An 11,673-nucleotide genomic window follows, 5' to 3' on the forward strand; every position below is an offset into this window, starting at 1 on the left:
GGACCTCAGTGCTTCCCCGACTATTCTCCTTAGCTCATTGAAGTTCGCCCTCCTGAAATCTAGGGCTGCTGCCTCGCTGCAGGCCTTTGCCACCTTGCGCTGGATGGTGAATTCCAGCAGGCGATGATCACTGTCGCCCAGGTGGTCGAGCACCCACAGCCCCCTCACCAGGTCATCTCCCGTGGCCAGCACCAGGTCCAACAAGGCATCTTCCCTGGTGGGGCTGTGCACCTCCTGGGTTAGATGGAGGTCCTGCATTCTGGCTAAGAACTTATATCTTCTGGAACCGCAGCAAGATGCTTCAGCTGCTCTGCTACCATTTCTCTGCTGCATACTAAACCTTACTGGTATTCAAACCCAAATTGCCCCAGGGAAACCACTGTAATGATTTCCTACTTCCAATGCAGTCTGCAGTTCACTAGAGTATGGCCTATGACATGCTTTGTAAAATTCATCTCATTTCAAAAGGCTGCTTTCTCTACTTCCTGGAGAACTGAGGAGTCTCTAGAATGGGTGGGCAAAATACAGCCTGTGGGCCAGATGTGGCCCGCCAAGGGATTCTGTCCAGCTCATGATGGGTTCCTTGGTGCTGCCCAGCCCAGGCCATGGCACATGTGGCCAGTCCCAGCATGCCCTACCCACAAGGGTCCTGGCTGGTCTCCATGGGGACCCCAGGGTCCTAGGGCAGTGGCAGCATAGGGCCAGGGCAGAACAACTATACACTCCCTGCATGCACGCCCTTGCCCGCAGAACCCATGCCTGTTGTAGGGCCATATGGGGAGTAGACTGTGACTCTGCCTGGCTCTGCTGTGTCACTGCACCAAGATCCCAGCCTCAGCCACCCTGAGATTCCACTCCAGACCACATAGGGAGTTGTGAGCTGCTGCATTTTAAGGGGGGGGGGGGGGAAGGGGAAGGGGAAGGGTGCTGATCTGGCCTATGACAGCTCACCAAAAACTCCCTACATGGCCCTTGGGCCCTAATAACTGCCCACCCTGCTCTTGAAGGACTAGATACTGTTCTATTTCTTGGAAATTGTTGGGTATAAATTTTAGGCACACCACAAACATCTACAAATTTAGTGGGATGACACCGTCTCTGTTCTTCATCTTCTTGCCCTTGCTCTCTAATGCAGGATGCTGCACACTCCCCTCCCCAGGCTCCACAGTGTAAGGATCAGTCTGGTACTGAACTCTTTGAAAACAAGACAAAGAAAACATGCAACTTACCATCTTTGGCTGAGGAAGACATTCAGTTATCTGGGTCTGCAAGAGAAAAATGGCAGAATATGAGACTTCCTTCCAAGGAAAGCTCAAACACCATAAATAACCGTCCTGCAAATCACAGAACACACGTAATGCAGTGCTGGATGAACTCTTCCAGCAGCCAGACAGATGCTCAGCATAACCAGTGCTAGCTGATGCAGTGGACCAGGCCACTGCCACCTGTATCTGTCTAAAACTTGATCTTAGTTTCATTTGTTGCAATTAATTACTTTCTCTCCTCTCAACAAGCCAAGCTCAGCTGAATTCCATCCTGCCCTGTATCTCCAAACTACAACCACAAAAACCAAGTCCAGAAGCTCTTTTAATAAAAGCACCACACTGAACCAGTTATAAGAGTCAATCCCATATTTTCAGGTTCAATTTTAGGAACCATATTCCAGGGAAAAAGCTGTTGATAACTTCTGATCAAGACCTTAGATCAGGGCCCTTGCAAAATCCCAAAGGATAATTAAAAAAAAAAAAAAAAAAACCAACCAACCAAACAAACAAACAAGGAAATGAGCCAAAGGATTAAACTCCACTACAAATTTCAAAACAAAACCCACATCAAATGAAAAAACATCATATGCACACAAATACTGCAACTGTAAGTCAGGACAACAAGAAGCCCAATTATAGGTCAAACCCATGTATAAATCAAAGGTTTCTTTACTTTGAAAAAAACAAACAAGATGGAGTTATAACATGAATAATACAAGGCTCTTTTCCTCGCATCCCCTTCAAGGACCAAGTCATGCACCAGGTTCACATGCACTATTTTGTTTCTGGTAATCGCTATTTAACAGTAAATAACTGATAAACAGAACATTAAGATACTCAGATAACATCAACTGGAATCTAGTACAGCACTGACAGGGGCTGCAGACTCTTCTGAACAGGTCTTTTAACTGACTAGATTTACAGCACCTTCAAAATACCCAGAATCTAATCTTTCTTTTCTGCAACTAGCAGCATCATGCAAACGTATTAGTTTACACATTTCCATTAATACCCAGTTTGTGTCACTGGAACCCAAGAGAAGTCCAAATGTCTACAGAAACAAGAATTCAGTAATCATCTCATCTTCCACTCTTTCCAAAGAAAAAAAGGAAAACAAAGCCAACAACAAGTAATCAGCCAAGCAGCGTCCTGGAGACAAGAGTAGCAGCAACAAGGACTGTCAACGTTTAGCCCCCTATTCTTAAAGAACCCAGCAAACAAGATGGGGATAGCAAGACACTCACCCCACTTGACATCCTTGGGATGCTGCATGGAGATATGGTTCACGCTGCAGGAGTAGATGTCATTCGAATTGGGGGTGAAGGGAGCAGAGACAAGACGCTGGAAAGTCCAGTCATCTTTGAAGGACAGGTCACCCTTTATCATCCCCTCCATGGGCTTCCCGTTCTTCAGAAGCTGGATGTCAATCTTCGGGGGATGGAAGCCATCCACAAAGCAGTTCAGGAAGTTTGGCTCACTGCTGCCCAGGGGGTAGCGGGTGTAGACCTGCACCTTGGGGGATCCTGTGGAGAAACAGGAGTCAGGAGCTCTCCTGGCTACTTGTGGGGGACCCACCACAGGCAGGCGCAGCATGCACAGGACCCTTCTTTCCAAGGGGGCAGGGGGGGCAGCAGAAATGTACACAGGATATCACAGACAAAAAAAAAGGGGGGGTGGGATGGGACAAATTCTTGGTGGACAAGGGACACCTGCAGCTACTAACAGGGGTGAGCAAGGTGCTCGGGCTCTGCCTCAGACCTTCCTAGAGCTCAAATGCTGGAGACTGCCCGGGGAGACGAACACGGGAAAACCCCTGGCAGCGCCCAGCTTGCCCTGCCTCAGCCCCGGGCAGCGCAGACCTTGAGTCCGGGCCAGGGGGCGGCAGCTCTGCTTGGACTTGTGGCACCGAGGTGCAGCCCCGCTTCCCGCACAGCAATGCGTCACTGCCACAAGCCAGAAGCGAAACCGACCACGTGACTTACGGGAAACCCCTGGCGCCACGCCCGAGCGCTGCTCCGGGAGCAAGGGGCCCACTGCCCGCCCCGCCAGCCCCGTGGCCGAAGCGCGGGGAAGCGCTGACTTACCTGGAAGGGGAAGCACCGTGACCACGTAAGAGGGCTCCCCAGGCCAGGTGATTGTCTCGAATATGTCCTCCATAGGAGGTCTATATTGAGCAGATTTTTTTTGGTATTGGGTGGTGGAACTGGAGCTTGCTCCATCCACTCCATGCATTGACCTGGTATTCCCGTGCTTCCAGGACCCGTGCAAAAAAAAAGCCCCCGGCCCCCTGGAGCCATTACTCCCCCGCCCCCTACCCGTTGCTCCCGGGGCCGCTACCCCCGCCTCCCCAGCAACAAGCCCCACGCAGGAGGCCGCCCCTCTCTCACTTGTGGTGGCTTCCACACAGGCAAGGCCGACCAGCGCGACCAGCAAGATCAGCACCGTCTTGAAACTCTCCGCACGCGCCATTCTATACGACCGCACCAGTCCAGCTCCTGACAGTCAGTAGCTGCCAGCCGCCTCCCCACCCCTTTTATATCCGCCCCGTGCTGCCAATTGCCGTGCTGCCAATCGCCGTGCGGCCGCGCCCCACGCGTCGTTAGTCCCCGGGCAGAAGAGGCGCGGACAGGTTAGTGGAGCCCGAGCGGGGCTTCCCGGCGCCTGCGCACTCACGCCCCACGCCGGGGCCTCCTTTCGCTTTCGCTTTCCTGGAACACCACCCCCTCGCCCCTGACGCTTCATGGCTGACATTGAAACCTGTTAAAATTCCCTTTGAAAGCCAGTGTCGGAGCAGCTGGCTCCTCGTCCTCGGAGCCATGAGGAAGCGGGCTTTACCTTCGCGAGGTGGACCCATTTTTCCCAACTACGTAGCTGGTCCAACGAGAGATGCTCCGGCACTTTTAGGCCCCATGTCTGAGGGGGCTGCGAGTGGTGAGGGGCCTAAAGCACAAACACCTGTTGTTCTCCAGTGAAGCATGAACTATAAGCCTTACTAGTCAACTAGGGCTGGGTTATTCCATTTAAGATGGAAGCAAAAAACAAATATAAAGGTCGTATTGGAACAAGTTAAAAACAGTCCCCAGGGCGGTGAAGTAGCAGCTTCCTTACCAGGAGCAGGGAAGAGGCAGCAGAAGCACAGAACAAAGGTTGGCTGGACTGGGGGAGCATCAAGACCACTGAAGAGGACAAAGGGTTGTTAACACTTGAGAAATGAAGAGTTTAGAAGGAATCAGGGGAAGGTGACTATGTGCCAGGAAGTCAATGGACTCCTCAGCACTGCCTGGCTAGAAACACTGCTGGCACTGCCAGGCAGATGGCTTTAAAAGTTTGGAGGAGGAAGGCAGGAATCAAGAAGCTGTGCAAGCGCACCAGCACACCCTCCCAGACCTGCCCCCTAAATCATGCAGAACAGGCCAAAAACAGAGCCTGTTCTCAATGGCATGCATGTGATCCCCGCAGCAAGAGGAGGCAGGCACAGAACCTGGGTCTTCTTTCTTACACTCACTGAGAGCCAATGATTGCTTTTAACCTGACATATATAGTTTGGTCTTCCAAAAATCAGGCCGAGATAAGGCCTTTCAGGAAATGACAGTTGCTTCTCATTTGCCCTGCTTGTGAACACCTGTGAGGGGCTCAAAGAAAGGTTCCTGCCTGAACAACAGAAATCAACTTAGTTCATAACAGAAAATCCCCTTTCAAGGTTGCAGCCTGCTTGCAACACAGTTGCTACCCAGGAAGTTACAGTCAGAGCCCCACCCCTCCTTATCGAGGCAGAAATCAAAATTACTGCAACTGAAAGTTTAAGTCTTGTTCCCACAGCCTCAGAAACCAAATAGCCCTTTTCACTGTATCAACCTTTAGCTTTGTGGAAGAGACCACTTCATGATAACCTTTTTATGAGGTCCCATGACAAATTGCTCCAGTTTCTGGCATCATGTAAACTTAGAAGGAACTGCAAAAAAAGCAAGTGTCTTGTCCTCAGGATTGAAAACATTGTCCAAGTGCATGTTAAAGGCACAGAGAGCAAAATAAAAACTCCTTAAATGCATTAAACTTATTATTTTGTTGTTTAGAGGTGTTCCACTTGTGATTTAAGCACTTTGAACTGGCAATACACTAACAAGTGTCACCTGCTCCCCGAATTGGGTCCTGGTATATAATTTTCTTTTCATCCCCAAAAAGGGCAGAGCAGTACATGTTATTAACCTATAAAAGGCCCCTTACTTACCTATATCAATTTGTAATTGATAACTAGTTACACTACCATAAGAAGTCATTTTTGTTCCCTCAGTAACAACTCAATGCACCAGCTTGATGCAAGGGGAATTCTACCTTTGGAAGTGCCATTTCCAGACAAGACCCAAATCCTGTTTATTTATGCTTTTAAATATCCACCAACACTTATTTTGTACATCAGGGCATTAGGTCAGGCATCCCGTTTGAATTAAAAATATTTACATTGTGTGCCACACAAGTGCGTTTGGAGTGCAAGAAATTTACACCCCCCCTAGCTATAAAAGAAGAAAGCTATTCATTAGCTAGAGTAGTGTAGCATGCACAGGCCAGCTGTACAACAGTTAGGGCTAGGGCTGCAGCTACTTAATCTGTCAAGCTTAAAAGACAACTCAGGGAGAAAGAAAAAACAAAGTCCTAGACAGGAGTAAACTCAGTTAGAACTGGGCAGTAACAAGGAATCAAGATGCACCAGTCCCTCACATTCTGCTGCCACTACACTGCATGAATTAGGACAAGAAGTAGTAAAGAGCAACCCTACTTTGTTGTGCTTAATGTGAATTGTTAAGTAGCTGCCATGTTCTAACCTAGAGGTTTGTGGTGAGGGAGATGCTAGGAAAATACTCCAGGCCCATCAGCGTTCTTCAGAACCTCTCATGGATCTGATGGTCAGCTGGAACAAGCTCTAATGCCATCTAAGATTTAAGTGAACATGTTCCACCTTTTCCACTTCAAAACAGTTAGTCATCACTCAGTATCTTGCTCCCAGGATTCTGACTTTGCAAGGCTATTTGCATGATTGATTTCTGCAAAACAAAATATATGCCCAAGACTTTGCCAGCAGAAAGGACTTTGTCCCACCTCCTGTTCATCTGGGAATTTCCAGTGATGTCAACAATAAGGATTGGCAGGAGTTTCTGTAAAAGAAACCTGAACTCTAGCTTCTTCCCTGCATGACTTTCTAGAAGACCAAAGTAATCCACTTAGCTTAAAGCAAAGTAGTATCTTGCAGCTCTCTCCCAACTTCAGAACATCTCTGCTCTCTCAGCTATTACAGTCTACATACAGAAAGCAAAAGGTTAGTAAGAGATCATAAGTGTTTTGTGACTACAGCACGATCTGTTCTACACAAGAGCTCAGTTGTGACCATGGAAGGCAGCTGAAGGCAAGATAAGGAAGTGCTTACATTTCCCTACAGTCATGTTAAAAGTTAATTACTCAAGAACCAACCCTGTGCCAGCCAGCAGTTCAGTAGAAGCAGACCCACAACTGAGAACTTTTATTTTTTATTCTAATAGATTATAAAGTCCATACAAATAAATTCATTGGGACCATTTCCAGTTCTGCAGTTCATACACTGAATGTTTGAAAAATGCTCACCCATTAGCCAGGATAAGTAGGAAAGCCAATCTGTTCAGGGCTGAAAACAGAAAGTTGAGATTAAAACTAACTGGATTTTTTACTCCACTGTTCATGGTAGCTGTCACAATGTAGCGAAAATAGATACTTTTCTCTATGTTTCTTTGTTCCTTGTTTTAGTATTAACCCCTGCATTCTGTAACTTTCCACCCACATGGTACAGGATGGCCCACTACGCATGTCTTACATGTTGCCCAGGTTTTGTTTTGTAATGACCAATCAAAATGTAACATGCCAGCTAAAAATTACTAGCTCAATAAAAGCAGCGTGCGCGCTTTGTTTAGGGTTGACACTGATCTGAGCAACAACCTCCTCTGTTGGCCTGCTTGCAAGCAATAAAATAGAGTTGGACCCAGCCTGAAAGTGTGACTCTCTTCTAGAGGTGAATTGGACTAGCCTCCAGGGGATAAAATCAGCAATTTATGCAACAACAGCAACAGAAACAAGGGCTCGGGGCCTAATTTTTCCTGAAATGCACGTGAGAAACAGGTGCCATCACTTCCATTCTGACTAGTCTTTGCACAGGTGTAAACTACTATTCAAGACAGAAGGAAACCAAGCCCTCAGACTGCTGATGCTATGGTGTAGTCATGAATTTCCTCCCCCCCCTTCACTCCTCCATTCCAGCAGCAGGGTGGGGGCTGCATCTCTGCTGCAGGTAAGCAGCAGCTCTGAAATCTGCAAAAATCTAGCACATTTCACAGGTGCTGTTAACAATCTGAAAGGCAGCACCTGCCACACTGACAAGTTTTATTGTGCTGCTGAGGAATATCCTGAGCTCAGAAATACATGTAGAAGTATAAGGGTCACCGGAAAGGTAAAATTTGTTTTTTTGTTCTGTCTTGTCTCCAGGAGCCCGGAGGAGGAGGAGGAGGAACATCAATCCCTGTTTTCAGCAGCCAGAATTGCAAACCTCTCTACTTGTGGAACACCTATAACCCAAAATTTATGTAATTAAGTGAGAGAGAAAGGATTCTTAATTGGATCCAAGGAAAATCTGTTGGGGAAAAGCATTCAATGCTTCCTTCCTTCAGGAGCTGTAGAGCAGAGGTACTGCACAAGCCCATCCCTCCACTATATCCATTATAGCCTATATTGAGAAAAAGAATTGCCTGCTATGTTGCTAAACCAAAAATTCTTGCCACTTCTAGCATCAAATCCTACTAAGGGAAAGACACAATTTAAAGCAAGGAGTATCCAGCCCTGAGGGGTATCCTGTGTCTAAATGGAAGGGTGCAAAGAAGACGAAGGACAAACATCAAATACCTTTCACTAGAATTACTTGATATACCCCTTTTTGTGGGCAAGTCACAGGTATAGTATAACAAGCCCTTTGTTTGAGCCTTTGCCTAGAAGTTTGGCACACTAGCCTCAATACAATATGCAGCCCCAAAGGCCCAGCCATCTCAAATATTTACATCCAATTTGGTACCAATCTATCAGAGATTAATAGACTAACCAGACCAGTGGACTGGTACTGTGTATGGCAGGTCCTGTGCTCTGGCCCTCAGTCAAGCCTTGTCATTGAACTAGGCATTAGCAAAAGCCAAGATGCTTTATACAAACATCCTGGTTTTGTAATTCTCTTGGTCATGAAGCACCCTTATCCTGCTGAGCCCAGAGAGCACAGTTTACAATGGGGAAGGCCAGGGCCTACAGGGATGTAGCTGGGCCATAAATTCATCATTATCGCATGGAGGAAGCTGGAGAGGCAAAGGAAAAGTAAAACCAGCAAGTTAAGCCAGAGACCAGGCCAGCAGTACTGACAAAGAGTGATCAGTCAGTCACTCCTACCCCCATGCACAGCTACCAACACATCCTGGCCATCTGAGGAGACCTCTTCCCAACCCAGTCCCCACTCCAGCTACCTGCACTCCTGAAGTTAGGAGGAGAGGGAACTAGCACATGCCTTGTGGGAGGAGTAAGGAAATCATTCCATGTTCTGATTTACTAATTCTGGGCATTTTACTGCGTACACTTAAAGCAACAGCTTTAGAGTTCCAGGAAGAGGATCCGTGAAGGCAGATCAACACATACCACAATCATGGGGGGGGGGTGAATTCCTACCCCCTTCAGGGATGTATTCTACACATGTAAATCTGCTGCATTCCTCAAACAACAAGGGCTTCAGGAACAAGCCCAGAATATTCTTCATAATCCAGGCATCTCACAGGCCCCAATCTAGCAGCAGGCTCTGCGCAGAGTTGGGATCCACCCCCAAAGGGACTCTACCCAAGCACAGCTCACTGTACAACCAAAAGAAAAACATTCAGCCTATTTTACTAATGCAGTTGCCAACAATACTGTATTAGATGAAAATGGAAGCAGATTGTGGGCATGGGTTTGTTCCCATGGATCTATAGTCTTCATCATCTCTCTGTGGCCTGGGAAGCCTGATGGGACCAAACAGTTTGATTTATTCATTCATTCACTCTGTCCAGAACAAGTGCCTCAAATCCCATCTAGGAATCAAAACTTACTCACCAGAAACCAAATCTAAGCCCAACAACAACTTAGCCTGCTCATAAATACTCCCTTTACCATCAAGAGTTCTTTTCTGCATCCAATACTTCAGGGGGAAGATAACTCACCCACTCAGTGTACTCTCCATTATACCTGTAGGTCAGTACCCTCACAGAGTCCAGGACAAACCAAGGCACCAATTGCAGTCATATCCCATCTCAAACAGCAGCCCAAAGCAAAAGATGAGATCCTGAACACTTCCTGTCAGCTTTAGTGATAGCTACTTGGATGCTAGCTGCATTTACCAGATACGAAGCCCTGGAATGATTCTCACTGACAGCATCCTACTTTCCAGAGAAGCATCCTGTATTTTTCAAGCATGATACTTTAAACACTTCTCAGAAAATCTGAGAACCATCAAGCATTAGCACCCTTTAAACAATACACATGCTGAAGAAAGCCACACTACTGAAAAAGGTGCACCTTTGTCTACTTGACTAGTCAGCACATGAATTGACATATTTGCAGTGTCTCAACTACCTAACTGAAACACTGCAGGTGCAAAGTTAATAACTGTTGCTACATACTCATCACTACTTAAATATGTGCTCAGCTGTGGGCTTCTGCCTTAACACTGCCCTCTGCGGACCCAGAGCTGAAGCAACAAACACAACACAGATTCAAGCCAGGCCTATTTGTTACCTTAAAGAATCATGGCAGATTCCAGTCAGGCTACTGGAAGCTGCAGGGCTCATCTCTCATACCAATGGGCACATACCATAATCAGCCAGTCTCCTCTGGTTCCCTTCATTGCAGGGATTTTAAAGGACTGCTCAGGCCATTGAGAAGTGCACTCAGTACAGCTTGGCCTTAGGGATGGCAGCGGGAGACCCCATTATGTTCACAGAGACATCCTCTCCCCACTCCCACACAGAAATCACAGAAAAGCAAAGCTAGTAGGAACCTCCATAGGTCACCTAGTCCAGTTGTTTTCAACCTTTTTTTTGTACCAGGACCCATTTGTAAATATTGATATCCAGGCCCCAGCCTCCTAGTGTGTGGGGCTGGGGGTGAGGGCAAGCAGCTTCTCACAGGCTGGAACTCTGCCAGCCTGCAAAGAAAAAACCATAACTCCCCATGTTTATCTCCTTTAAACAAGGATCAATTTTTAAAGTTTGTTTGCAACCCTTTCACATATTTTTGTGACCCGCTTGTTGAGAAATGCTGATCTAGTCCAACCCCCTGCTTGAGGCGTGATCATCCCTATCCACAGAGCCGTTCCTAGGGGTGTACAGGGCCTGGGGCATATCAGCCCATGCTGGCCAGGGTGGGCAGCAGCAAGAGCACGGAGCTGGTGGCACACAGCAGCCGCAACAGAGCTGGCGGTGCATGGTGGCTACAGCTGAGCTGGCAGTGGCCACAGCAGAGCCTGTACGGCACTGTCCACAGGGACCCCCAAAGTGCAGGGGGTATGTTGGTCATCCCAATTTGCCCCACCCTAGGGACAGCCCTGCCTATCCAAGCCATCCTGTAGAAATCTTAACTTTTTTAGCAAAAAAACCACAATCAATCCTGACACACCCCAAAGATACAACACCCTCACCTACTACAGGGAAAGCAAGGGGATGGCAAGCAACATCTTTGTGTTGTAAAGATTTTTAATACACTCCAGAGATCCCAAGAAGATAGCCATACACCCCACTACAGGAGAAGGAAGATTTGCCCCCTACCAATCTTATCACAGGGTAAAATTCCTTCCTGACCCCAAATACAGCAAGTGGTCTGAACCAGAGGGTAAGGGGGCAGACCCTCCAGCCGGGAACATCCAGGTCTCAGTTTTAACAGGATTGTTAGCACCCACTAGACACAGCTGCAGCAATTTAGATTAGCTTTTTATACCAGCAGTGTTTCTAGGCAGCATCTTGAGGCAAGCCTGGATGAGGCTGTGTACCTGCCCATCTCCACACCTCAATAGCAGTTAGGCACCCCAGGCAGGGACTGATCCTCACCCTCGCTACACCAACAGCACAGAAGTGCAATACCCCACTGCAATCTACTCCCTGAACTAGAGACCAAGCCAAACAGCTAAGGAGGGAACAGACGCAGCAGAGCCACTGCTCCCCTTCCAAACCTGCTATGGGCAAAAAGTTACTTAGAGGCCCCAACCCAGCTAGGACCTTCACTCCTCCCTCTCACCGAGCAGCCCCGGGCTTATATCAGCGGGAGAAAAGACCCGCAGCCTGCACGCGAGAGCCCGCGTGACGATGACAGGCAGCCCCCAGCTGGGGGGGGG

The 11,673-nt window shown here is 47.8% G+C and overlaps 1 protein-coding gene across 1 annotated transcript in view; it reads right to left on the reverse strand.

Annotated features, from left to right (window-relative positions):
- Positions 1 to 11,673, reverse strand: part of B2M (beta-2-microglobulin) — a 22,104-nt gene that overhangs the window by 2,686 nt on the left and 7,745 nt on the right. The window contains exons 4-6 of the mRNA XM_019504535.1: positions 3,653 to 3,737; positions 2,510 to 2,788; positions 1,230 to 1,265 (exon numbers count right to left, since the gene is read on the reverse strand). Of these exons, the coding sequence (XP_019360080.1) occupies positions 1,252 to 1,265; positions 2,510 to 2,788; positions 3,653 to 3,734 (375 nt within the window). The 5' untranslated portion in view covers positions 3,735 to 3,737 and the 3' untranslated portion in view covers positions 1,230 to 1,251. The remainder of the gene's footprint in view (positions 1 to 1,229; positions 1,266 to 2,509; positions 2,789 to 3,652; positions 3,738 to 11,673) is intronic.

This window comes from Gavialis gangeticus, unplaced genomic scaffold (assembly GCF_001723915.1).
Source record: "Gavialis gangeticus isolate Ggan-Ray unplaced genomic scaffold, GavGan_comp1, whole genome shotgun sequence".
Taxonomy (NCBI): domain Eukaryota; kingdom Metazoa; phylum Chordata; order Crocodylia; family Gavialidae; genus Gavialis; species Gavialis gangeticus.